The 25,158-nt window shown below is 56.9% G+C and overlaps 2 protein-coding genes across 3 annotated transcripts in view; one reads left to right on the top strand and one right to left on the bottom strand.

The window, feature by feature from the left end:
• PI4KA (phosphatidylinositol 4-kinase alpha) overlaps positions 1–25,158 on the top strand; it is a 94,719-nt gene that overhangs the window by 36,080 nt on the left and 33,481 nt on the right. For both annotated transcript variants that reach the window (XR_014017265.1, XM_081251760.1), the window contains exons 10-19: positions 1,425–1,521; positions 2,845–3,036; positions 3,385–3,485; positions 4,266–4,395; positions 5,126–5,258; positions 6,239–6,334; positions 6,695–6,878; positions 7,521–7,624; positions 9,440–9,608; positions 11,023–11,073. Coding sequence is in view for 1 of the 2 variants with exons in the window: in XM_081251760.1 (XP_081107886.1) it covers positions 1,425–1,521; positions 2,845–3,036; positions 3,385–3,485; positions 4,266–4,395; positions 5,126–5,258; positions 6,239–6,334; positions 6,695–6,878; positions 7,521–7,624; positions 9,440–9,608; positions 11,023–11,073 (1,257 nt within the window). In the remaining variant the exon portion in view is untranslated. The remainder of the gene's footprint in view (positions 1–1,424; positions 1,522–2,844; positions 3,037–3,384; positions 3,486–4,265; positions 4,396–5,125; positions 5,259–6,238; positions 6,335–6,694; positions 6,879–7,520; positions 7,625–9,439; positions 9,609–11,022; positions 11,074–25,158) is intronic.
• On the bottom strand, positions 14,934–24,602 carry SERPIND1 (serpin family D member 1). Its single transcript, XM_081252770.1, has 5 exons — positions 24,515–24,602; positions 20,619–21,514; positions 17,652–17,925; positions 16,077–16,221; positions 14,934–15,672 (listed from the first exon to the last, which is right to left on the bottom strand). Exons 2-5 carry the CDS (start codon positions 21,496–21,498, stop codon positions 15,481–15,483), a joined length of 1,491 nt encoding a protein of 496 aa, XP_081108896.1. The 5' UTR covers positions 21,499–21,514; positions 24,515–24,602; the 3' UTR covers positions 14,934–15,480.

Below are 25,158 nucleotides of genomic sequence, written 5' to 3'. Positions count from 1 at the left end.
TGCTGTGGCCGCGTGCTGGGCTCAGATTCCTTGTTAAGCCTGGCGTTCTTTCTATCATCCGATTATAAGACATGCAGCACCTGGCACCACCGGGCTCAGTTATGAAGCGGGAAGGGAACCAGCAGGGACCTCCCTGTGCTGCAGGTCGCAGCTCCTGCCCTGCATGCGCTCCACCCCGCTGTCTGCGGGCATTAGGTGTGTGGCCAGTCACTTGCCAGCTGGTCCGCAGCCCTCCTGCTCATGGGCCTGAGCTCTCACTGTGCTTGCTCTCAGAGGTGTCCTGGTGTCCTTTGTCGGTGTGGGGTCGTGTGACCCTGGGCAGACCAGGAGGCCAGGGCCGGAGCTGGGCTGGCAGGCACAGCAGCAACGTGTTGGGCCCGAGTGCCGTCCGTGGTGAAGAGCTGGCTTGGGTCCTGAGGGGAGAGGAATGCCAGGAACATGGGGCTCTGGGGCCCTTCTCCTCGTGGAACAGAGCAGTTTCTCATATTTTGTTTCATATTTTGGACTTTAGTGTAAATGTCCATTTGAAGAAATGGTTTTGTGGCTGAAAAAAAGCTCAAACCCGAGTCACTGCAGGATAATCCTCCTCCTCATCCACCTTCACGGGCAGTGACTGCTTACTATGTGCTAGATGTGACTCCCTCTCCTTGAACCCATGGCACACCCGCTCTGAGCCGGGGAGACAGAGGCTGTCAGAGCCTTCATCTCACAGCTCTGGGGCCCTGGGGCTGGGCTGCACCGCCCGGGTTCCTCCCTCCTGGCTCTGGGGTGGGACCCCTGGTCACCTTAACCTCAGCCAGTGTCACATCTGCCCTGTAGGGAGTCATGAAAACTGTGCCTGTAGGGCCATTCGCGCAGCGCCCTCTGATGGCACCGATGCCCATGGGACACGGCCTCCACCAGCCTCGCCCTGCAGGCCCCTTCCCGCTGTGGATTTGCCTCCACTTCCGCCTTCCCCGCGCTTACCTGTGTCAGAACTTTTGTAAATCGTGCCTTTCCATTGCACTAGACTGAGTGTGCAGAAAAATTAACAGCATCTTATTCAACTCACTAGACCTCGGATGAATTTTTTTCCCCAGAAGAAAACTAGCGTCACATTTTAGATGAGATTTCTAAAGAAAATTTAAAGTGAATTTTAGTTACGAAACGTAGGCTGAATCCGAAGGTGCCCCAGCTGTCATGTCTATCACTGAGGGGGACAGGATGCAATGTGGTCTTGTGGCCCCGTGGCTCCTGCACCTCCACTCTCCTTGTTCAAAGATGCCCGGAGAGGGTGAGCCCTCAGTGAGAGGAGGTGGTCCATCCTCCAGGAGCCTGGGGCTGCTCCCCACAGGCGTCTCTGGGCAGTGTGAGTGTAGGAGGGAGGAGGGAGTCACCGCAGTGACCGGCGGTGTCAGTCACGCGTCCCATGCCTCTACCCGCAGGCCAACCCCAGCGCCGACCTCTACTACAGCGCGTTCAGCGACCCCCTCTATGTGGCCACATTCAAGATGCTACGGGACACTCTGTACTACATGAAAGGTGAGGGTGGGGTCCTGCCCTTATGCCAGGGCCGCTTCACAGCATCTGCAAGGAACGTGGACATGTTCCCGGGAGAAGCAGGCGATGAGGGACATGCACCTGTTGTTCTGCCCCCGGTGCTGCCAGCAGCGCAGCCTCTTTGGTGGGTGTGTCTTCTCGGCTGATGTCTGACACGGACATGTGGGGTCATCCTGATCCCCTGGTCAGGCATACAGTCTAATGTGTCTGCCTTACATGTTTCAAAACATTAAAAAATGAGAAAACGAGGCAGTCGTGATCTTACAACTCAGGATAATTTGTCAGTAGCGGAGCTCACATATGGAGTTAGCAGTTCCTTCCAGGCTCTCTTGTGTGTTTTTTGTTTTGTTTTGTTTTGTTTTTTGCGGTACGCGGGCCTCTCACTGCTGTGGCCTCTGCCGTTGCGGAGCACAGGCTCCGGACGTGCAAGCCCAGCGGCCATGGCTCATGGGCCCAGCCGCTCCGCGTCATGTGGGATCTTCCTGTACTGGGGCACAAACCCATGTCCCCTACATCAGCAGGCGGACTCCCAACCACTGCGCCACCAGGGAAGCCCTCTTGTGTGTTTTAAACACAGTTTTCCTAGGTTCTTCCCTTAAGTTGCTGAATGTGCTTCATAAACAAAAGCTTTGATGACCACATGGTGTCCTGTGGGTGTCCCATAATCTCCTTAGCTGTTTTCCTGATCTGATTCCAAGCGCTGCTGGGGCCTGAGCCTTGTTGGGGCCACCATGAGGGCTAGGTTCCCGAAAAGCGGCAGGTGCTGGCTGCTCGTCCTGACCCCGGAGCCTGCGGCCTCCCCTAGCCAGTCTGCTGCTGGCTTTCTTGGCCAGTCTGCCCTGTGCCTGTGCCGTCTCTCGGGTCTCCTGCACTGTCCAGGCCTGAGGACGAGAGCTGGGAGAGGCTGCAGACTGGGTGCTTTCCTGTGCAGGGGGCAGTCCTCGTGCTGCATCCAGCTTTCCCACATCTGATAACTGACGCCCTTTTTAGAAAGTATCACAGGAGTACTTTTTGTTAATCGGACCAGTTCTGGTGATGGCACTCCCCAGGTTGTGTCTCGTGTTCAGGTTTGAGTGTATTGACAGCTTAAAACAAAGCATGGCTCGCATTTCGCTGGAAGGTGACCATTCCGAGTGTCTGGTAGCATGTGTGCAGGGCTGGCATGCGAGCCCGTTCCGGCTCGCCCCAGCCGGCCTTCCTGGAAGCATGGTAGCCAGCAGCAGCGCCCTCTCCCTGGGAGTCTGTCGCAAGGGAAAGACCACGGCTGCTCACAGCCTGAATCTGTGCCCACTCTCCCTCCTGCAGACCTGCCCACCTCCTTTGTGAAGGAGGTCCATGACTTCGTGCTGGAGCAGTTCAACACCAGCCAGGGGGAGCTCCAGAAGATCCTGCACGACGTGGACCGGACCCACAGCGAGCTGAGCCCCCTGAAGCTGCGCTGCCAGGCCAGTGCCGCCTGCGTGGACCTCATGGTGTGGGCTGTGAAGGACGAGCAGGGTGGGTTCCCCGTGCCACCGCCTGGCGAGTCCTCCGCTTACGAGGAGAGGAGGGATCTCAGGGCGGAAGATTGTGCTGGTCCAGGAAGGTGGGGGCTCGGGGGGAGCCACGCTTGGGACACGGGACAGGGTGGGGGCTGGCAGCAGAGGGATAGCCCACCCTGCAGGATGGTGTCGTCATAGCAGCAGGAAAGGAGCAGGGACGCGCGCCTCTGACACTTTGTGGTGGAGCCGCTTCTCAGAGTTAGTGAGCCCGGGGTTTAGTCACGTTCTATTTTGACTGGTGAAGGAGTCTTTGTGACCATTGGCCTTTGCTAAAGGTCCGTACCCTCCTCTGTTCTGAACTTAGGTGCAGAGAATCTGTGCATCAAGCTGTCTGAGAAGCTGCAGTCCAAGACATCCAGCAAGGTCATCATTGCTCACCTGCCCTTGCTCATCTGCTGTCTTCAGGTCAGTCTCACGGGCCCTGGTGGGGGTGGTTGGGAGCGCGGTGCTGACACCCGTCAGCAGGGCCTTCTTTTTTTTTTTTTTTTTGCGGTACGCGGGCCTCCCACTGTTGCGGCCTCTCCCGTTGCGGAGCGCAGGCTCTAGGTGCGCAGTCTCAGCGGCCATGGCTCACGGGCCCAGCCGCTCCGCAGCACGTGGGATCCTCCCGGACCGAGGCACGAACCGTGTCCCCTGCATCGGCAGGCGGACTCTCAACCACTGTGCCACCAGGGAAGCCCCAGCAGGGCCTTCTTGCTGTGGCCAGGCTGTGGCAGGCACCAGCAGCGAGGTCTGAGCTGCTGCCTCTAGGAACTTGAACTAGAGTCTGCTGTGGACAAGTTCAGTGCTGGGAGGCCGCTGCTGACGGCCAGCAGGCTTTCTGCGAGTGGGGTCCAGGCACAGCCAAGTCCTGCGTTGTGGAGGCTGCCCTGCATCTGCCGGGCGTTCCCAAGGCCTCGGACGCCAGCCTGCTGTGCGGAGACTCTGACCTTGTCCCAACCCCACTGACTTCATGTCTGCCGTTGTGTAAAAGTAATGCTTGGTGCCCTTTCTCCCCTAAGTTTCTTCCAAAAGAGATGGACACACTTTAACAGTGAATCTCGCCTTTGGGTGGAGAGAGTCCCGACCACCCCCTTTCTGTCTTTGTGCCCCATGGCTGGGTGGCCCTTGGAAGTCTGATTGACTTGGTGTCTGAAGGGGTGGGCACCTCTCCCGCAGCCCCTGATGGCCCGCTGTGCGTTGCAGGGCCTGGGCCGCCTGTGCGAGAGATTCCCGGTGGTGGTGCACTCGGTGACGCCATCCCTGCGGGACTTCCTGGTGGTCCCGTCCCCCGTGCTGGTGAAGCTGTACAAGTGCCACAGTCAGTACCACACAGGTAACTGGCCGAGAGGCCGCCATCCCTGGGCTGCTCCTCCACCTTTTCCTCCCAAGTCTTCCCCTGCACAACCCCCTGGGGTGCCAGGCCTCCCTCCCGCTGCCACTGCCCCAGGCCCCGCTCCAGGCCTGCTCTTTTTGGCACCTGCCCTCTCTGGGGCATCCTGCAGTGTGCGTCCCATGTCTCAACGCCGGGCCTGGAGCTCTGTCCCCTCCACTGCCACAGGCCCAGAGCACGTCTGGTGACCGATGTTAATTAAGTACCCTGCTGCGCACTCGGGCGCTGAAGTGGTATCACCATGCTGCCCCCAGTCCCACCAAGGTGGACGTTTTGTCCTCTCCCTTCAGGTGGAGAGACTCTGAGGGCCCTGCTCTCAGGCTTGCCCACCCTTCCCGCCTTCCTGTGCATTAGCTGGATGCCCTCAGGCCATGCCCTTGCCTTTCTGCTGGGGCTGAGCTCCTAGGGGCCAGGACTTCTGAATCATTTCTTAAGACGTTGCTGTTTTATGTATTCATTGCTTTGTAACTTAAGTGTGCTTCCTTGATTTAAACTTTTGTTTCATCCTTTCTGTTCTCCGACACTTTGGATTCTGAAATGCTTGGTGAAGTCTTTGTAAAGTGATTGCTTTTGTAGCTAAAGATGATTACATTTGATTTTGGTTTTGAATTTCAAACACAGATATGGAAAGTGACAGGCATAACCAGATAGATATTTGAATTTTTACTTCCAGTTGCCGGCAATGATATAAAAATCAGCGTAACCAACGAGCATTCCGAGTCGACCCTGAATGTGGCGTCGGGGAAGAAGAGCCAGCCGTCCATGTACGAGCAGCTGCGGGACATTGCCATCGACAACGTCTGCAGGTGGGTGGCCTCGTGGAGTGAGGGGGATAGGGGCAGTGTGTCAGGCAGAGCCAGAGACGTTATTGTTCAGGGAAGCTTCTAAACCTGCGCTGGATCCGAAAAGGGAGATTGCTACATGTTAAAGAAAAAACAAAAATTTCCTGCCTTTCTTTTCCTGATCATAAACGTAATAAAAAACAGAGAAAACCTGTGACTTATAGAAAAGTAGACAGAAAAGAATTATCCCTTAGCCCATCATCCAGAGTGATGACATGTGGTCCTGTTTCATCTTGTTTTCCGTGCGATTTTTGGTATAAATGAGAGGTTTTATGTGCCCGAGTGTCCCTTCAGCACCAGCTCCATCTGTGTGAACTCTTGCTGTCCACACTTGGGGACCAGATACATTCTGATTTGAAGGAGTCGTACCTCTCCTTGTCTGAGTCTTGGCGCCTCGCTCTCGGGGCCATCGGGCTGGAGCCCAACTACTCTGTCAGACTGTCTTCTCTGACTTTGTGGCCTGGGAGCCAAATGTGTGGGGAGCGAGAGATGCTTGTAAGATTTCATGCTCCTCAGGGCTGTTAGATTTCCCCTTCTCTAGAGCATAAGCATTTCTCCATACTGTTAAAACCTCGATATGTAATTTTAACATTCCCTCAGCCACCGTGGGACCATCTGTCTTTCGAATCAGCTATTGTGACTTCTGTTGAGAAACGGAATCTTAAATTGGAATTGGCATGAGTATGACGCCCTGGAGGAGACTGTTCTGGGCAAGATAATGAAGTTACTATTTTCAACTGAGATACTTCTCAAAGGGTGAAATCTACAGCTGTTCTTTGAATTCATTCTGTGTAATGATCATTCAGATTTCTGGGGAAAGAGTATTCAGAGCGGGTCTTTAAACCTTGCAGACCCCAGACAGGAAAAACTCAACCAAAATCAAACACAAAATGCTCATCTGGTTATTCTGATGCCTCATTCTGCTTGGCCTCCTCCTTGCTCAGGTGCCTGAAGGCTGGCTTGACTGTGGACGCCGTGATCGTGGAGGCCTTCCTGGCCAGCCTCTCCAACCGGCTCTATATCTCCCAGGAGAGTGACAAGTACGTCCTGTCCTGTCCCAGGAGGTGGGGGCGGGGGCAGATGGTGCTGTGCAGGCTCATGGGGCTGCTGGCATTCACGCGTCTGTGACGCTTTCTGGCACGGAATGGCGTCAGGCATTGAGTCTGTCCCACGATGTCTGCTGAAGCCCACGTTGGAATGTCCACCCTGGACACTGGGGGAAAAGACCTCTGTCTTCCCGCCTGGTGCTGGTGATTGCAGATCCCAGGCTGTCACTTTCAGATGGACGCTTCCTCTGAGAGACTGATGACCCTGGGGTCCAGGTCCTGGCTTCCGGCTTCTTTTCCCTGCTGCGTGCTAGAGCACCATTCCCAGGGCATGTCTGTCCTTCCCTCCTGTAGGGATGCTCACCTGATTCCGGACCACACCATCCGAGCCTTGGGCCACATCGCAGTGGCCCTGAGGGACACCCCAAAAGTCATGGAGCCGATCCTGCAGATCCTACAGCAGAAGTTCTGCCAGCCCCCCTCCCCCCTTGACGTGCTCATCATCGACCAGCTTGGCTGCCTGGTCATCACCGGAAACGTAAGCACGGCCAGGAACCCACTCTCCCTGGGCAAGCTTTGGGAATCTCCTTGATTCCCAGGAATGTAAAAATACAGATTAAACTTACCCTGCGGAAGAGTTAAATGCTCCCAACTTTGTGTTTTTTTTTTTTTTTTTTTTTTGCGGTACGCGGGCTTCTCACTGTTGTGGCCTCTCCCGTCGCGGAGCACAGGCTCCGGACGCGCAGGCTCAGCGGCCATGGCTCACGGGCCCAGCCGCTCGGCGGCATGTGGGATCTTCCCAGACCAGGGCACGAACCCGTGTCCCCTGCATCGACAGGTGGACTCTCAACCACTGCGCCACCAGGGAAGCCCGCTCACAACTTTCTTAACACCGAATGGTGAGATTTTTTTCCAAGGAAAGGAGAATAGTGTAATGGTTCCAAGAGTGCCGGAGAAAGAGGTTTAAACTATTTTCTTGCCGATGTTAATAGAATAGAATGGAAATGGAACCTATTCCACTCTAGGTGTTTAAGTTGAGGTTTGCATAAACCTTTAGGAAGGGCTGGCCTTGATGCTATTTCAGGCCCCACTGTCCCTGGTCCCCAGTGTGTCCCCTCTGGGTGTCCATGGAGGGTGCTCCCAGAGGAGATGTGGTCACGTGTCCCTCACTCTTTTCCAGCAATACATTTACCAGGAGGTGTGGAATCTCTTCCAGCAGATCAGCGTGAAGGCCAGCTCTGTTGTGTATTCTGCCACCAAAGATTACAAGGACCATGGCTACAGGTAAGTCTTCCCAACCTCGTTGTTGCTCTCGATCCTTTGAAAATGTGAAATGTGGGGACTTGTCTCTTAAATAAACATCTCTTCTTACAAAAGCACTACATGTTAGAAATACATGTACCCAGGCGGGAATGACCCGCACAGGGCCGCCCCCGAGCTAGCATCTCTGAGCTCCTCACCCAGTAGGCACAGCGCCCCCGGGTGACCGTGTTCTCACAGAGCAGCACCGGCCTTCCTGCCCGTCGTCACCTTAGATGTCAGCATGGTGTCCATCAGGTGGCAGCACCGCAATCTGTCTGGCCAGCCCTAGGCCGCACATTAGGTAATTTTCCAGTGTTTCTGCTGGTCGGTGCTGCATACCTGTGTCTCAGATGCTCGCCTCAGGGTGGATTCAGAGGGCAAGGGAGGAGATGTTGACAGCCTTGGGTATATGATGTTTGCATGAGTCCTCGCCCTCCCCAGGGATGCCCCAAGGACGAGACGTATCCTCCTGTGTTTGGAGGATCTCATGGACTTGGTCAGATGAAGTCAGGAGGGCGGTGGGCAGGGTGGAGGTTCTCCTCTCCCCTCCTGGCCACTCCACCCAGGGGAGGGGGTGGGAGTGCGGCTGTGTGACCTCAGGACATGCTCACCTTCTCTGTGCCTTAACTTCCTCACCAGCTGTGTGGGTGTATGAGGCCGTGTGTATGCATGTGACAGCTCTCAGCACAATGGCTGCTTCTCTGCCTTCTCACTGCCGCTCCCACGGGAGCCCCGGCCACTGGAACACAGGAGTGGCCTTGGGGGGCCGCCAGCTCACCTCCCTCTCCTGTCTGTCCGTTCTGGTCTCCGCAGTGACACCGACACACAGACCAAAACCTCTTCCCCTTGCATCTTGCTCCCAGAGCGGCTCCTGCACCTCCTGGCCCCTCCCCTCCCTGTCTTTCCTTCTGACCTCTGACCCCGCCTCTGCCTCGCTGCTCGGCCTGTGCCATGTACGGGACTTACCAGTTCCTCATCTTCTGCCACATTTCCTTCCTAAAGCACTTTCTGACAGTGCCACCCACAGTGACTGGTCTCCCGCCGGAGGAGGCATCCACTGCCATCCGTTCCCCCCGCCAGAGATTTGTCTGGGAAGGGGTGCCTTTTGTCCCGGCTGCCATTGCTCTGTGATTTCGGGGGCAGACAATGTGCTACGTGCTTCACAGGGACTGTTTGATTCCCCCACGCCCTGCGAGGAGGGAATTATTATCCTTGTTTACTCAGGAAGAAACTGGGCCTTAAAGACCTGAGCTACTTGGCACAGCCCGGCTGCGGCAGCATCCAGCTGACCCGGCACTCAGAGCCCAGCCGCCCCGCTGGTGGGCAGTGTCAGCTTCCTATTCAGGGTTTACATGGGGTGACGGGGTCGGGGCAGGTCGTCAGGACCACTGAGCACTTCCTGAGTGTCTGATGTGAGCTGACCCTAACCTCAGCCCCAGGTGGAGGAGGAAGTGTCGTCAGAGTTTCCGGGGTGGTGGTGATGAAGGGAGACCGTAACTGGAGGGGAAGTGGGTCCCCTGGAAGTGCTGGGGAGTGACATGCCTGTTCTCAGCTGCGTGGCTGCCCGGGCACTTGGAGGAAGTGTCCTGAGACCGTCAACACGCCCCAACGCTCAGGCTCCTGGAAGCTGAACAGCCCCTGGGCCCCCAACTTGTCTCGGGGGAGGTTGGGGTCTCTTCCGCAGCAGCTGACTTTCCTTCAGGGCTGGTATCCTCTGGTGGCATGTCCCTCGCCTTGAGGGTCTTCGTTCACTGTACTGGGGGCCCACACTGTGGCCGCGCCACTTCTCTCCCACAGGCACTGCTCGCTGGCTGTGATCAATGCCCTGGCCAACATCGCGGCCAACATCCAGGACGAGCACCTGGTGGACGAGCTGCTCATGAACCTGCTGGAGCTGTTTGTGCAGCTGGGGCTGGAGGGCAAGCGGGCCAGTGAGAGGGCCAGTGAGAAGGGGCCCGCCCTGAAGGTAGGGCTCAGCCCCGGGCACCGCCTTGAAACCCGTGCTTTCTCCCTTTACCTGGTGACGTCAGGAATGGGGGACTGGTTCCTTCCCGGGGTGCTGGCGGGAGTGAACAGACAGACAAGGGGCTGCCCCTGCAGGCTTAGCGGGACAGGCATGGGAACAAAACGGGCATCGGGTGGTCTCAAGGCCTCTCTGAGGTGGAAGCGAGTGAGCAGCAGCCTTGAGTGAAAGTCTTACCTAGGAGGAAGGGGCTGGTGCAAACAGGGCCTGAGACCCTTTGCCCCGCTCAGCCCTGCCTTGCTCCCCGCCACAGCAGGCTGGGCCACTGTTCCTCTTGTCTCCTGAGTGGGGCCCAGCTCCCCGTGCACAAGAGACGGGGGCTCGAGGGTGTTGGGGAGGCACCTGGAGCCCAAGGAGGCCGAGGCTGTACCCTGTTGAGGGCTCCAGGGCCCAGCTCCCCCCACCCCCGTCCCCACCACTCTCACTGCATCTCCCGGGCTCAACACTCAGGTGTCCTGCTTCATTCCTCGGCTGGGGTAGGGGCTCCTTGGGTGCCGAGTTGAGCCTGCCCATGCACCCACCCCCCACTGCAGTGACAGGCCAGGTGTCTGTGGGGCAGCAGTGGCGGGTGGGGTGGGGTGGGGACTGGCCAACACACTGACCACCAGGAGCTGAGGACAGAAATCAAGAGCTGGGGGGACACCAGCTTAGGACTCTGTCCCCACCCCTGCGCGGCCACAGGGCCTCGGCAAGCTGTCCCAACCCTGTTCATCCCTGAAGATGGAGCAGCCCTGCTGCGGTGGGCAGTCGATGCCCTCATGGTCAACTGAGCAGCTGGGCTTCCCAAGCCGGGCTGCTCCTCATGTGTCTGGCCAGGTGGCTGACTTTTTACTTAGTTATTTTTAAGTAACCCCCAAGTTTCCCCGGATTTGGAAAGAATGTGTATTCATTATAGAAAAGATACAGAAACCTATAAAGAGTAGAGTAAAAATTTCTCTCCTCAGATACAATGGTCGTTAACCTTTTGACAGACTTTCTCCTAGGTGTTTTATGCAAATCTATTTATTTTACATAGTTGGCACTGTGTGAGAACATACTTTCTTACATTTAACGTTTGATCTGGGCACTTTTTAAGGTGACAGTGCTTTTCAGAGTGCTGTCTCTGTAACAGCTTGTGATATTTGTGCAGAGTTGTCACGGTTTATGTAATCCTTCTCCTGTTTGACATTCAAATTGTTTCCCTCTTTTGCTGTTAAGATTATGCATCTTTATACATGTTTCTCTGTATATCTTTTTCATTGTTTCGTGTAGATTAAGGAATTTCAGTTTTCATGACACTGTGTTAGGTCTTTTTTTTTTTTCCTTTTCAATGAAAGAAGCGTGGGCTCATCAGTGACTCAGTTCTGTTCTCCTCCAGGCCTCCAGCAGCGCGGGGAACCTGGGCGTCCTCATCCCTGTGATCGCTGTGGTGAGTACCCGCCCATTGGTGTCTCGGACTCAGGTGCGGTGCTCGTACTGAGTGCTGCCCAGAGACCTGCCTCGAGTTCCCTGAAAGGTGCTGTTTTGAGGCTGCAGGGATCCTGCAGCTGTGGCTGTGTTTCAGAGCTTCCGCGACTGCCCCGTGGGCGTGTGCCTGCTGTTGCCTCGCTGCCTCGCTCCCTTTCTCCATGCTCGGCTGAACCCCTGGCCAGCTGACCAGGACCCTACTGCCTGTTCCTCGGGTGTGGGGGTCTGACTTAGGTTTTCCCTGAGCTCCCGCCCTGCTCAGGTGCCTCTGACTGTGGCCTGCAGGGGCTGCTTCCAACCCCTCCCCCCACCCCCCATGGTGAGCCTGGGGCGCCTCTGGTTGGTGCCTGGGCCTTGGGGCTGCAGCCCTTGGTGCCCTGTCGGGGATGGCTCAGGCCTGTCTCTGCCGCAGCACTGCTGCAGTCAAGGGCCGGTGTCCGTCTTGTCCTGTCTCAGCCTGTGGCCACTTCTTCCCAAGTGACCCTTACAGATGTCACTTTTCCCGGCCCAGGCGTTCCCAGCTGCCAGACCTGAGCCAGGCCCGCGTCCAGCTTTGTTTCATTGGTGATTCTTGAGCTCCCACTTAGCCTGCCTTCTGCTTAAGCCCCTGCTTCCTCCTCCAGTTCTCCCTCTTCGTTCGAGCCTCGAGCATTTATGTGGGTGTCCCCGCAGGTGGAGAGGTTGACCTCCGGCTGCGTGGTGACCCAGGGGCTTCGAGGCCCAGTGGGCGGTTGGTGAGCCTTCTCCTATCTCTGCAAAGTGGTTTCAGTCCCTGCTTCTGTGGGCATTCGTCATTTGAGTCTGGGGACTATTGGGGGTCCGGTGTCAGCCAGCCAAGGTGGATGGGAACCGGCAGCTAACTGGCTTATCGTTCTTGGCTCTGATAGTGAGGCTGATAGTCGCGGGCTATGTCCAGGGTGGGGGTGGGGGGTTCCGCCTCAGGCCACCCCCACCCTCTGCCTGTCCCCTCCTCCCTCCCCCGAAGGTGGCTGACTCAGCCGGGCTCCAGGACAGCATCTCTCCCCAAGCGTGCTGCAGGGTTGGAGCTTGGGCTTGCCTCATGCCTCCCACTTTCCCTGGGAGCCCTCCCGCCTCTCCCTGCAGTCAGGGCCCCCACAGCCCCTCGAGGGCCTGTGGGTTGCTGGGACCCTGACGGTTTACACCAGCACCCACGGGTCGGTTTCTAAAGATGTCATGGTTGACGTCGACTCGCGCACAGTGCGTTGAGAAGCGCCACGAGGACACTTTGTTGGCCTGGAGGGAAGGGCGAGGGGCATGAAGTCCTTGGCCCGTGGAGGGCTCCACGGAGAGCAGGTTTGGTAGACAGGGAGCACGCCCGGGGGGCCTCTCAAGTTAACGAGTTCTGGGATATTTGAGCCCCACAGTTCTCTGACCCGTCTGTATGCCTGTGAGCTTGTAAGTGTGCTTGGCGGTTGTTGTTTATAGTTTAATAAATGCACGGAAGAAATCTATAGAGGACACTCTGCGCACTTTTGGGGAGCGATGACTTGTAGGTTTGGGGGCACACCAGTTTTAGGGTCACTGGGACCGGGGTTGGACTCCTGGCCCTGCATGTGGGGTCCTGGGAGAGTGTCCCAGTCTCTCCGCACCTGCTCTGCCAGCAGAGTCTCAAAAAGATGGGGTGACCTTCTGCGGGGCTGGCGCGTCACGGCGGGAAGATATGTCAGCAGTGATAGGCTAGCACACGCTCACCTGAAACACCCACGTCTCCTCCCATACGGTGACCTTTACATGAACGGAGTAAGTATCGTTGTGTCAACAAGTTAATGGTTATAGTGTGGAGGAGGAAACAAATATTTGATTCTGTTGCTCAACACAGAGCCCAGATGCCATGGTTCTTGCCTCTGCTCTCTGGTTCTAGCCCTCACCCTAACCCTGGACCTTCTGGGAGAAACTAACTTCCATAGTTTTTTTGTTTGTTTGCTTGAATGTTTTATACTTCTTTTTAAAAATTTTTATTTTAAAGAAAAAGATACTCTGTTTTGGATTTTTCGATGACACTGTGTCTTCAGTGACTTAGTTGAGTGCATGTGCCAGTGGCTCTGGGCAGGAAGCATGGGTTTCTGCCCTAATGCAGCTGTTCCCTTATCAGTGATCTTGGGAGCCTGGGGTGGGGGCGCCAGCTCACATGGCCTCCAAGGCTCCTTCCTGCCTGCGTTTGGTAGTCTTTGTCCTGTGAATCTGTGATGCTCTTCAGAAATGTCACTGATTCCATTGCTTGAACCTACAGCTGGAGACATAGTTGCCCCGCTGTCACAAAGCGTGGAAAATGTCCATGCATTCCACTCGGCTGGGCACCCGGGCCACTTGCAGCTTGTGTGGCCTTGGACAGGTTATTCTTTTGGTGCCTGTAAAAGAATGTTTGGGGACTAACACTTTCAATTCATAGACCTGTGTGAAAGCTGCTCCCTCTTCCTCATGGAGGTGGCGTCTGTCCTCAAGGGTTTGCACTTCACCTCAGGAAGGGAAGGGGGAGGGGCCCAGGTAGGCCCCCAGTTAGGGACCCCTGGGCTGGAAGTGGTAACCCAGGCACTGACCTGAACCCCTTCGAGACAGTAACCCACTTCATCCTCACAATAGCCTGCAAGATAGGGACTGTGTTATCCCCGTTGCACAGACGGGAGACTGAGGCACAGAACTTGCCTCAAAGTGCCAGAGCCGGGAGTGGAACCCAGGCAGCCTGGCGCAGGCCTGTGCTCTGGGTTCATATCTGCTGCATGGAGGCACCTCGTTTCTGAAGGGGGCCCAAGGGCATTCTGAGCAGATTGAGGGGCTGGAGCTCTCTGACCCCTGGGGGTTGAAGAGGAGCCCGGGCCACGTGTCTTCATGCCTTCTGGGTGGGGGATGTGGGGAAGGGCTGAAGGTGGAATCTTGAGATGCGCATGGGGGTGTGGGGGAGGAGCCAGAGGAAAGAGCAGCAAGACCAGAAGTGTCAGACAAGCCCAGGAGAGGACAGTGTTGACTCAGAATAGAGGAGGACTTGGAGAGGGTGGTCAGCAAGCCCAGGTTCCCTGAGAGGGCAAGAGGGATGACAAGGAAAGGCCCCCCTGCCCTGGGTGTCAGACACTGGACGGGCCCTGGCTCAGGCAGTGGGGAGGGGGCAGGGGGAGAGGGGGAGGGGTGAAAGCAGGGCCAGGGTGGGACTCAGGCCTGCGGCTGAGCACGCCCCCTCTGTAACAGTGGAAGCCCCAGGTTGGTGTGAGGACAGGGATAACCCAGCCTCCACATCAGGGAGCACTCGTGCACCCCTTTGCTGCCTGTGACTGTGTCAGTCTCGCTGGGTCAGAAGCTCTCTGTGGAGTCAGGCCAACCAGGCTTCGACCTCAGCCCACTGCCTACTGCAGGCCCGTGGGGTCCCAGTCTGACGGCCACACACGTGACAGTTTTGAACCCCCCGGCGCTGTACCCCGCCCCACACTGCGGAGGCCTTGCGCTCTTCTTTCTGAGCAGCCTGTGTGGATTCCACTGGTCTTGCCCCGGAATCAAGGGTCCAGAAATATAGTCCTTGGACGTCGCCCGTTTTCTCGAACCAGACCCACACCGCAGGCACGTCTGAGGGTCTCCCTGTGTCTGGGGATGGAAGCTGAAGCGTGTGCCACACATACAGACTGGTGTTTCCGGAGCCCCCACACAGCTCCATCCATGCCCCCCCGCCCCCAGGATGCAGCAGCACTGCCACATCCGAGCCTGAGGATGTGCCTGCTCTGGGTCACTGTTGGGCACTCAGGTCACTCTGTCAATGTCTAGCACTGCTGGGGTGTCAGCTATTTTGAATGTGGCCTTTTTTAGTTATCTGACGTTATAAAAGTAGAATTATACCCAGTAAAAGTGGCGATATTTATTTATCTTTAGGGTGGAAAGCATGGCTACGGGTACATGCCGTCCTCCGGGCGGCCATGAGATGAAAGCAGGTGCAGAGACATTTAACCTCAATTCAGGAGGTTGGGCCTTGAGAGGACTGAGCCCGAGGCCAGGGCACCCCAGGCCTTGGGGAGGGGGCAGCTCCTGCCCATGTTCCCTGTCAGGTGGGAAGCCCTGGCGGGGAAAGGCTTTGGGTGACAGAGTGGAGGAGGGGGGCTGCTGGGCCTGGGGAGGGGTTTGCTGTGAGGTGGAGGGAGCCAGTCTGTCTGGCGCCGACACCCTCTAGGAGACAGCCGCCGTGCTGCAGCTGCGGTGACCTCTGGGCTGTGCAGCCCTGATGGTGGCAAGCATCGCGGTCCTTCGTCCATGTCTCCCAGAAAGGTGGCCTGAGCCACGGGGTCACCGCCCCAGCTCCTCGTGGTCGTTGTTGGAAGGGAAATGGAATTGCGGATGCCCCAGAGCACTCGAGACGCCCCGGCCTCCACCGCTAAGACCTGGTGGGGTTGGCGACCCGGCCTAGGAAGAGCAGGCAGCCCGTGCGGTGCTCATAGACAAGGAACAGGAAGGGCCGGTCGACGCTGAAGCGGACCTGGGTGGACAATGGCATGAACCCCACGGTGGTCACGGCTGCGGCCTGCGTACCCTCCTCGTCCACCATGATGGTGCCTTGGTGCTTGAACTGCGTCAGGACAAAAGGGAAGCTATCAGATAGTGGTGGTCACTCACAGACGGGCAAGGGGGGGTAGTCTCGTGTTCTTCAGGGAAGGGACCAAGCAACCGCAGGGGAGGCATGGACGTGGCTGGGCAGGATGGCCCTTGGGACTCGGTCCTCACGCATCAGCTGAGTGTGGTGTGAACGGTGTCACCTTTGCACTGTGCACCATGGCCACTCAGGGCTGCCCACAGCACTCTGCGGGCGGGACCGTGTCCCCAGAACTCCCTGCTCACGCTCTGGGCCCTCTGCCATAGTAGGCCTGCTGGGCCGGGGTGCTCCCGGGCACCTGCCTTCTCTCTGGTATCAGCAGGGGCTCCAAGGGGGGCAGACCTGGGGTGGGATGGGGACAGGCAGAGGACGGGCATTACCAGGTCGATGACGATCCTCTGGTCCGAGATCCCCGTCATATTGCTGTTCCTGTCGAACAGCGCTGTGACCCCCAGGGACCGCAGGGCCTCCACCAGGTTGTAGTCCTTTTCTAGCTTGAACTTGGGCAGGAGTACTTCCCGTGTCCTGGTCAGGGAAGAGAAGGGCCGGTTCTGCTAACTGCAAGTTGCAGAAGAATCACGTTTCCCCTTAAACGTCCATAAACACACACACCCGCCTCCAGTCCGTGTACCACAGAATTGACACAACACTTCTTAAAATGCATATCCTCGTCCTGCCAGTGGAGGATTTTGGAAAGACCATCCCATTGTAATCCCAGCACTCAGAATTGAGGCATGGTTACTGCTATGCGGTCATGTCCTCGGTACTGTATGGTTTGTGTCCTACCAGCCAGGCGGCAGAGCTGTTACTGGCTCATGGTTCAGGCATCTGACATCATTCTCTCACTTGGGTCCCTGCTTTCAGGCATTTGGTATTTTACTGTTTAAGGAGCTGAAGTGCAGCTCAGTGCACTTAAAAAAAGAGTGCTTTCTGTACTAGCCAGCGCTAGCGTTCTCCATCCTTGACGGCGCTGTGGGGCTAAGACGCCAGACGCACCCCCTTCTCAGGAGCTTCCTTCCCTCTTGGTGCGCCAGGACCCCATACGTGAAGCAGCAAAGTGTAAAGACCACCTGTTAGCGTCCGAGTGACGAGAACAGGCCTAACCACTGGGCCATCCTGGAGGAGGGGGGACAAGATCTGGAGGCCCTGAGCAGGGCCTGCTGGAGGGAGCGCAGGACTCCGGGCAGGAGGACAGGGGAGAGCAGAGCAGCGTGTGGGCCAGGCTGGGCAGCAAGCGGGCTGCATCCTGTGGGTGGGAGTCCACAGAGAGTTCGCAGGAAGAGTCAGGTGGGGACGCTGCCTGGTGGCTCGTGGCAGGTAGACGGAGCATGGGATGGCAGACTGGTCAGGCCCCCACTGGCTCAGGGCGAAGGTCGTGGGCAGTGCGGTTAGGAAGGAGGCGGGTACAGAACAGGTTTTAAGGAGAAAGTGACAGGGCTTGCTGCCTGCCCAGCTACCTGGGTAGACCTGCCCCTAAGAGCCTGCCTGTCCCTCAGTTGCATTTCCTTGTATCCTGGTCCTGAAAGGAGGCCCAGACCAGGTTCAGTTGTTAACTCGGGCCTGGCGGGATCCAGGAAGACAGGGAGGTGACCTGTGCATCCTTCCTGCGCTGATCCAGCAGCGCAACCTATGGTCCTGACTGAGATGGTGAGTGACGCCCTGAGGGGATTTGGAGGACCTCGGGGCTTCTCATACTGGGTTGGGGGCTCGTCTTGGTTCTAGGCCCACAGCAAGCGACCCCAGGGGGTCAGGGCAAGTGTGTGGCAGAGCCAGGTCGCTCCTGCCCCCACATCACAGAGTACCAGTGCATTTCTCATCAACGTTTTCTGGTCTCCTTTCACCGAGCGTAAAGTTTGGGCTGAAGTCACAGCGGCCCAGGGGGCACATGCCCCTTTCCCTAAAGTGACTGCGGCCCCAGCCTCCTTGGGTCCCCAGTCCCCTGGCCCCAGAGGCACCTGTTTGTCATGCTCTTCTGCCATCTCTCCACCACCTGAGGTTTCAGCTGGGCCTCGAGGGTCTTCATCCCGGACAGCTTGTGCGGGACCACCACCAGCATGCTGATGCCCCCCATGTACTCCAGCCGCAGGACATCGCAGTCCAGCTCCTGGTCGCTTGCCGCCAGGAAGGCCCCCTTGGTCTGCATCATGGGGACCTTGACCACCTCTCGCTCGTTCAGCCGGAAGTTGTGGTTGTGTGTCATTTCCGCTGGGAATTTGTTCACCCAGGACCCTGTGAGGTCAGCAGGAACAGGCTTTTGTTTAAATGCTCTCTTAGAGGGTTTGTTCAAACAGGCTGCATGACCCACCCCCACCATATGAACCCACAGGTCTGGTTTGGGCCAGGAGTTTAAGTTTCTTACCGGTTCCCAGGCGATACTGATGCTGCTGGTCTGGGGACCACACTGAGACCAGTGTGCCAGACCAGTGTGCTGGTCTGACCCGCCCGCCACACTGAGAACCACTGTTTCTCGTAGGAAGTGGATGAGGGCAGATGGGGTGAATAGACCAGGTGAATGCTGGGTTAGATCCTGACATTAAATAGCACATCACCTGCCTTGCCTGGGCCTCTGCATGTCTCTCTGTAAGATGAGGGCCCTGAGCTGCCATCAGCTCGATGGGGACTGGCTGGATGCCTGGGGAGGCAGCACTGCCATTGCCACCTTCACTTTGGATTTCGGGGCAGCTTCGTGTGCCCGAATGGGAACGTGTTTGTGTGGCTCTAAGATGCTAGTAACTGGAAATGAGGGCCGCCCGCCCACTGGTGAGACTGGCCATGTGCCAGGCCTCCTCCAGCCCCTTCCTGTGCTACATGGACTCCTAGCAACCGTGAGGGGCGGGGCTTTCACCACCCCCATCTCACAGATGAGCAAGCAGAGGGGAGAAGCCAAGTGACCTGTTCAAGGTTTCCAGCTGGTGGGTGGGGCAGGGTGTCCGAAAAGCAGGAGGCTCCTGGGGGAGGCATAACAGCAGTGCCCGCCCGCCTCTGATCTGGGTCCTTCTCCGGAGCCGGCCTCCGCCCAGGGCTGCTCAGCCCTGTGAGTCAGGCATCTAGGCAGCTCTCTGCGGGGGGCCACCCTGTGCATGGTGGGTGTGAGCAGTGTCCCTGGTCTCTCCCCGCCCCAGACTGTGCCGTTTGCCCTGGGGGAGACCCCCTTTCCCCTGGGCTCCAGCCACGGCTTTCCCAGCTTTGCTGCAGCTGCCCCGCCGCTCCCAAGTTCCCTCCTTCCTTTGCTCCTGAGGCCCAGCCTCTGTTTTCACTGTGTTTTACAGAGTGCTCGTAACATTTGAAATTAAAATCAAAGTAGTGACAGAGATTTGGGAGCTAGAGCTAAGAGTTACACATCCAGACTCTGTTGTGATATGAGAGCTGGTGCTACTGGCGTTTCATCTCTCTGACTCCCAGCCCTGATCCAGCAAGCCTTCCGGTGTGTGGGCAAGGATTCATGTGCCCTGCCGCCACCTTTGCCGTCTGCGTGACCCTGGTTCCCATGTTGGGACGTGCCCCTGCCTGCTCTGAATACTGACTGCGCTGAGGCAGAGGCTCTGGAAGTCGGGGTGCCCACAGGCTGGCAGGGCCTCGGGCCTCGGTGCCACCCAGGGGTCTCCCACTCACTGTCAAAGTCACCCCTGAACACAGGAAATTACTCTCAAGTGTCACTGGCAACATCAGACCCACTGATCATGTAACAGTGGGATTTGCGAGGCCACATGGTTAGGGGAGTGAGACCAGGGCTGACCTCCAGTTTTCATTCCCAAACCTGTCCCGCCAGCCAGGGATGAAAGGACATGTGTGTGTTCACTGAGTATGTCCCGTGTGCCTGTCACGGGCCTGTTGGAGCCTCAGCCTGGACCCGCCCACTGCAAGGCTGGCGTTGTGCCTGGCGTCGGGGGAGCCAGGGGTCTGGCTCAGCCTCTGAACCCTTCCTCCTGTCTTGGCTCCCTCCCCCTGCTTTGACCTTTGGCAGCATTCCGCACAGCCGCGGGGGGCCTCGGCTTGGGCACGGAGTGGGTGTCCGGCCGGTGGGTGCTCTGGCCCCACTGCCCCTCAGCCACTTTCAGGAGAGGGGCTCCCTGGACCTCCGTAAACTGCTGGAGCTGACCAACCAGGGAACGTGGCCTCCCAGGACTGACCTGGCTGGTGCCCACTAGTCCTTGGTGGCAGAGGGGAGAGTGGTTGCGTGTCACCGCACTAGTGTGCAGTGACCCCGCTCTTCATGTGTGCCCTCGGCTCGCTGGGCAGGTGGAGGGCAGTAGAGGTTTCTCCTGGCTCAGGTCTCATCAGGGCATTTTAAAAGCGAGGCCTGGTATTTACAGACCCGTGCCTGTTTATCTCTAGAGTCCTGGGGCTCTGTGTGTTTGTGTGTGCGCAGGTGTGGGTGGTTGGCGGGGGGTGGGGGGGCCTCCTTAGGAAGTGCCTCGGTGCTTGGTGTTGGCCCGGAACAGTTGCTCTAGACATAAGGGTTGATTTCCCCGCCCCCACCTGCCTGGAAAGGAGTGGGGGTGTGAATGTCAGTTACTCAGGGTGAACCTTTTGTCAGCATTTTGTCCGTTGGGAAAGGAAACGAAAAAGTTCAGATCCAGGTTGACCTGATGCTGGAAAGGTTTTTGCGTTATTCTGATCTAACAGAGGCTGGAGCTTGGCTCTGCCCCTTACCACCATCTCTCCGGAGCAGCGTTTTAATTCCCTGTCTGTAAGATGGAGACACTCATAACAGTGGCCGTCTCTCAAGGCTGTGGCGAGGCGTAAAGTGCAGGGTTTCTAAGTGTCAGCTGCCCTGTCACCTCATCAGGACCTTCCCTGTCCCTGCGAGCTGACCCCGTGTCTGGGTTTCCCAGGGGAATGGAAGTAGAGTCTGCAGTTCGGCCCACCTGTGAGCTGAGAGCGCCCGCGCGTCTGCCCTGAGAAATGTCGCCACCTCTTACCTTTAAAGTAGATGCAGTTCAGGAGCATCATCTGAGTCGCGGGGTCCATATCCTCCAGTACGTCTCTTATGAGGCCCTTGGTGAGCCGCGAGATGTGCTGGTTGGTCTGGGAGATGAAGGCGGGATCAGAGAAGTCAGCCGCCCGGACCTCGGCGAAGTAGTACTGTCGGACCTTGGCTCTGAAGTCGTCCAGGACTGGAACTTGCTTCTGAATGTACAGGTCACTGACGGACCGCAGCGTGTACCCGAAATTCCTCCGGAAGAGGCGGTGGGTCAGCTTCCGGAACAGGTTGTGGACGGTGCCCAGCTCGTATGTGGCGCTGGCGTTGACAAAGTCGGTGAAACGCAGGGCAGCGTGTACCTGCTCGTGGGTGTCCCCCCGCAGGCCCAGGGAGAGCATGGCCATGGCTGTGGACACACCTACGGGCGCCAGGAAGACATTGTCCGAGGCACCGACCCGCTCCTTCAGCGCCCGGTAGAGGTCTAAGGCGAACTTGGCGTTGAGGAGGTTGAGCCGCTGGATGCGGCTCTTGCCCGGGAAGAGCTGGAGCACGCTGCTGGCGCCAGTCCCAGGGTCCACGGGCGAGACCGCGTCCACGACGTCAATGTAGTCGTCATCCTCCCCGAAGATCTTCTCCAGGTCCAGGTAGTCGTCGTCCTCTTCCCCGTCCACGATCCACTCGTTGGTGACTGTGTTCTCCTTGTGGAAGTCGGCAGGCAGGAGGGGTCTGCTCAGGTTTCCACTCTTCAGCTGCCCCCACCGGGGGTCCTCAGACTCGAGGTCTCCCCCTCCGCTATCAAGCTGACCCCGAGGGCTGAGGTTCCCACACATGGATGCCAGGAGGAGGGACACCACAAGAGGGTGCATCAGGCGCTGCATTCTGGCGGAGATGGAGCTGGAGGGAGAGCAGGACGTGGTGAGGGCAGCCTGGCAGACTGCCCCCTCCCCGCCCCACACACTCACACACACACCTCTGCAGGCCCCCGGCCACGACCCAGGAAGGGCCCCAGGGGTGCCAGTCTCTAACCATTTTAGGATCTGCTGAAGATAAAACAGACGCCTGACATTTTGTGTGGCTTCATGAACCTGCCTGGAGGACCACTGGGCCCAGATCAGAACCCCTTGTTGAAAGTGTGCAAAACCATAGGGCTCAGGGGCCCCAGGGAGTTTCCTTTTCATTCATTCACTGAACTTTGTGTCCCTTCCTCAAATGACATATTGGGTGGGCCCTGGAGGCACACAGGTCCCCCAGCTGGATGGGGGCCCATGTGCAGTAAAGCACAGCTCACAAGGACACTGCCAGGTTGGGGGGGCGGCGCCAGGCAGGCTGAGGCTCCACCTCCTGTGCTAGCAGTTATTTGGGGTGGTTTAATCTGTGTGATTTGGACTGTGTCTGCAGTGCAGGGATCACCTGGGGGCCCAGTGGACATGGTGGGTGCCGGTCTTCCTGCAGCCATGGGGGATGAGGGTACACCTTGCTGCAGGTGTACGTTTTCTCCTTGTATCTGTCAGTCAGCTCCCACTGCTTTCAGGAGGGACCAGAGCTCTCCCACAGAAGTGTTTCTGGCTGGGGTTACAAATAGTCTCACCAGGTGTATAGGGTCTGGGTGAGGGTGCTGTCAGAAAGCTCTTACTGAAGGCCTGAGGGGCGCTCCCTCTATTTAAACAAAGCACGTTTTTAACAGATACTGTGGGATGAGCCGTCTGTCTCCCATCCCTCCACCTGTCACGTCAGTTTGGCTGCCAGACGGCTTTGTCCTTCTCTTGCTTCCTTCCTGGTTGTGAATTGCATCCTGGGAAATGAGCTATATTCGATGCTTCTGTGTCTCCAGGACAGTGACAGCAGGTGTTTATACTGCTGCTCAGTCATGCAGGATCCCAGCATCCCTTCTAATCACCTCAGAAAGAGGAGAGTGTCTTGTCAGGTTTGTCAGGTGGGTGACCATCTGGTACGTTTTTGAGGAACAGAATGTCTGCTTCCCCTCCAGGCCAGGTAAGAATCACTGGCTCCTGTTAGGTGAATATCGGGACTTGTTAGGCCTGAAGATGGTGTGCTGGCGATGGCAGTGACTCTCGGCGGAGCCTCTTCTGGGCGCCGTTGCTGGACCAGGGGCTGTGGTGACTCAGCTCCCCGCGCAGAGCATGTGCATATCGGGGGTGCTGAGCCTGCCTGAATGTGCCAGTGGCTAGATTAGACCCAGGTTAGTGGAGCCCCTTCCCTGTGTCTAGGGCTCTGCCCGTTTGGCCTGGAGTGCCAGCACCGTTGTCCCTGCCCCAGTCCCCACCTCGGCTCTTCTCTGCAGCACTGTTAACACAGTCAGCTTGCACACTCCTCTGATCACGACATTTTGGAGAAGAAAGTCACATGGTTTCTGACTTGGAACTGTCTGTTGTCTTTTCCTGTCCCCTTCCCTCCCCCCAGCCCGTAGCCGAGGCTGCCACACACGTTGCCTGCACTCAGGACACAGTGTCTAATGTGTGTGGCTGCCGGCGGAACCGGGCCCAGGTTCTGGGTAGAATTGGGCGTGGGTATTAATGGCAAGACACTGAAAAAGTGAGAAAAGAAGAGGTCTTCTTGCTAGGCTACACTTGAAAGTATCCTTCTCAGGTTAAAATAAGCTTTAAAAAACCCAACTTGAGGGCTTCCCTGGTGGCGCAGTGGTTGGGAGTCTGCCTGCTAATGCAGGGGACACGGGTTCGAGCTCTGGTCTGGGAGGGTCCCGCGTGCCGCGGAGCGGCTAGGCCCGTGAGCCACAATTACTGAGCCTGCGTGTCTGGAGCCTGTGCTCCGCAACAGGAGAGGCCACGATAGTGAGAGGACCGCGCACCGTGAAGAAGAGTGGCGCCCACTTGCCGCAACTAGAGAAAGCCCTCGTGCAGAAACGAAGACCCAACACAGCCATAAATAAATAAATAAATAAAATTAAAAAAAAAACAAAACCCAACTTGAATAAACAAGAGTTCAGGAAAAGGAATCTGAGACCAGATAGGGAGGCAGAGGTTGAAAACATTCGTGTCTTTTTGCTCCTGTATTCAGATAGTACGTGTGGAAGCTTCTTGTACTTGCTTCTTCCTATTCCTGCATTATACGATGAAAAGCCCAAAACACTTTGCATTATGCTCCCATCAGAGGAAGCAGAAGGTATCTCATAATTATCTCATGTGGTAAAAAATTAGGTACCTGAAAGGTAAATCTTCCTGTTGTTTTGCCATTTAGTATCACAAGAGTTAAAGAAGATACTTTAAAATTATCACTAGGTTGTGTTTAAATCCAGATTACTATCTTTGAAGAGAAGCAGTATTTTTTAAAAGGAAATCATTCAAAAGTTTGTTTTTATGCGCATTTCCTGTGGCGCCTTCTCAGGCTGGCTGCGTGGAGCGGGGCTGGGCTTTGTGGTCCCTCGTCCCTCCTGGCTGCTGTCTCCCGGCCCAGACGGAGTGGGGGTAATGGAGCTGTAGACACCCTTCAGGTTGAAATAACTTCAGGCTCACAAACGAGTTGAAAGCACAGCACAGAGAACACCCACCCTGTACCTGCGTCTCCAGACTCGCCAGGTCTCTCTACGTAGGTACGTGTGTGTGCGCGTGTGCGACACATGTCATTTTTCTGAACCATTTGTGATGCCCCAGAACTAGGGTGCCCGCCCACAGCCCCCAGCACCATTCCCAGTTCAGGTCCTTAACCTAGCGCAGTCCCTCCTCCCCTGTTGGCTGATAGTCCACTAGCGTAACTGACAGAATGTTATCACAGGCAGCTTAACAAAACCTCTTACCCTTTCTAAGATGGTGTAGAGAGCGTTTGAATGTAGTTGGATAGGGAAGCAAACCAGTTACCCATCTCTGTCTACCTCAAATAAGAATTCATAATCGGCAGAAACGTTAGAAACCTACTTACCTCTGTGCTGCTGAGAACTGGCTTTGCAGGGACAGAATCGGCCAAAGTCACCAGCAGGCTTCAGTGTGACCTTTGGTGCTGGACTGCTGTCGTGTTTTCCAAAGTAAATACATCCCAGATCAAACACTGCTCAACTAGCTTTGTCAGCACAAAGCCCTCGTTGTGTCTTTGGTCACCGCTGAGTGGCTTGTGACTCCCAGTGATTGGAGGCCTGACCGTCTCTGTGTGGATGAGCTTACAGGAGCAGCCAGGACGCTCTGCAGCCCAGGGCTTTGCATCGGGGCTGGCGGCTCTGATGCTCCCCTGGACATGGGAGGGCCCCTCTCGCATCTTCCAGCTCCGCGTTCTTCCTCTAAGTGATCACAGCTCCTGACCTCATCCTGGGCTCTGGGGTGACGTGCCTGCTAGGCAAGATGTCCCCACCCTCCTGTGAGCTGTTCCTCCATGGACAGTGGAGGGGAGGGTGCAGGTAGAGACTCAGAGCACAAGGAGACCCTGGCCCGGACCTGTCTGCCATCTGCAGGACATGCAGCCCCGCTCTGCTGTCCGTTGTGGGATAGCCAGGGCCGTACTTTGGTGCTTCCCATGCTCACATCCACTCAGGTGTTCGCAGGGGGCCGTGGCTCCGTGATCATTTCTATTTT

The sequence above is a fragment of the Mesoplodon bidens genome (genome assembly GCF_964165515.1).
Source record: "Mesoplodon bidens genome assembly, chromosome: 13".
Classification (NCBI taxonomy): Eukaryota; Metazoa; Chordata; class Mammalia; order Artiodactyla; family Ziphiidae; genus Mesoplodon; species Mesoplodon bidens.
This window is presented reverse-complemented; position numbering and strand designations above follow the sequence as displayed.